The 1,884-nt window shown below is 31.8% G+C and overlaps 1 protein-coding gene across 1 annotated transcript in view; it reads right to left on the reverse strand.

The window, feature by feature from the left end:
• Positions 1-671: 671 nt before the first annotated feature.
• The window catches only part of LOC106470638 (ribonuclease P protein subunit p14-like), a 10,693-nt gene continuing 9,480 nt past the window's right edge, over positions 672-1,884 (reverse strand). The window contains exon 5 of the mRNA XM_013931203.2: positions 672-975. Within this exon, the coding sequence (XP_013786657.1) occupies positions 931-975 (45 nt within the window). The 3' untranslated portion in view covers positions 672-930. The remainder of the gene's footprint in view (positions 976-1,884) is intronic.

Here is a 1,884-nt window from a genome sequence, read left to right on the forward strand (position 1 = left end):
CTTATAAGTGAGGTCTCGTATAAGAGAACATGTTCTGTGCCATTCATTCTCGATGTACATGAACAGTAGTATGTGTACCCACATGTTTATGTGTGCTATTCGTTCTTAATGCATTGTTCTAAAAAAGTTTGTGAATAATAGGAACTTAATTCCAGTGGGTACTTTAACTCTTTAAACCCATAATATTTTGTACGTTCTGCCGGAATTATTTTCATGATATCCTAATAATTGTCACCATACCTTATAAAACTTAAATTTTGTGGATAATAACATGGTTTGGATTAGTTTTCAGCCAAAGACACATAAATGTTATCAAATGATGTCACCATCCAATGAGTAAATCAGGATGTTAAGCCAGACAGTGGCAGATTCTGCTTGGGTTTAATCCTATGAATATGGGCTGGGTGGGATCCAGTAATTATACTATAATTTTTTATAAAGTAAGCGAGTCTTTTACAAAATTTTGCAGATTATTAGTAAACATTACAAGGCTTTCATACACAAAATATCTGGTTTTTAAATTAAAAATAATTACATAGAGATGCCTATCTAAATGGTATTCTCAAACTTTGAACTTGCATCAACATTTTTTAATTGTAGAAATGTGTATGATGCATGACCTTTAAAAAGGTTAGACTCGGAAAAAACAGATTGTATAATAGAACAAAAAGGATCAGAAACAAATCTGTAATTTATTCTCTTTACATGACAGATGTAATAATTATAACAAATGACAAAAATTATTTACTTCAGTTTTCTAAACATGATCATAACTATATATCTTAACATGTAATGCACAATTTACAAGATAAGATAGTATTTCAAATTCAACAGCTTACTTTGTACATGTGATAATAACTTCAGAATACTTAGTACCTGGGAAATTGATTTACAAGAAAAGGAACAGGATCACAGGAACAGCTGTAGATCTCACTGAAAATATCGTAAACTCTCATCAGCCATACTTTGTGAAACCTAGAAAGACAAATCCAACTGAACGTCTATTAACATATCTACCACAACGTTAGTACTTTACAAGATAAATTTATCAGTATGAACAAAATACATTTTATACTGTGATTATCTTTTTTTAATTCAAAAATCATGAGAAATACAGATATATATGTCATTATATGAGGAAATTATAGTCAAAAGTAAATTTGCAGGTTTTCATCCAAGAGCTTTTTATGATCAAATCTATTATTATGAAAAGATAAGCTGACAACAATGAAAAACTCAGAATATGGTCACTTTCTAACAACACTTAACAAAGGACAATTTTCAATAAAAAATCAAGTTGAAAGGTCTCTGCTTCTTGAGAATTAAAATCACAGAAAGTATACTGCAGGTAGGAAGGCACACTAACAGTAAGCAAGAACACAGATGATTATCTGCTCAATTGATGTCATTTTTCTACTTGAGACTGTCTAGTCAAAACCCAATAACCTTTTATGCTCTCATATACCAAACCTACAAATGCTCAAACACATTTAAACTGACATCACATACTATGTCATTACATCATTCAACAAAATGATTGGATGGATGCCAATCCTGTTCTCTTTGGAACTATGAGAAAACAAAAAACACTGGAATAAATTCCCCAAAAGACACCTATAACCATCTCTATTGCCTCCTTCTGAAAGAAGCTCAAAAGCTTCTGATCTGAAAATGAAATTTTAATAGGATAATTAGGAAAATAGTATTACGACAGCGGAAGTCACGCAATGCTGGGAGCATGCGCGCTGGAGTTTCTCGAAGGATCGTGAATTTTCCTGGCAAGTCTAGTTTGTTCCAAGTTCCCTCTTTTTTTAGTACATAAGCCCAGCGAGAACGATAGAATTGCATAGATATAGAGATAGATAATTGAGTCAATTGAACAGT

The sequence above is a fragment of the Limulus polyphemus genome, unplaced genomic scaffold, assembly GCF_000517525.1.
Source record: "Limulus polyphemus unplaced genomic scaffold, Limulus_polyphemus-2.1.2 Scaffold4130, whole genome shotgun sequence".
In the NCBI taxonomy this organism is placed as follows: Eukaryota; Metazoa; Arthropoda; class Merostomata; order Xiphosura; family Limulidae; genus Limulus; species Limulus polyphemus.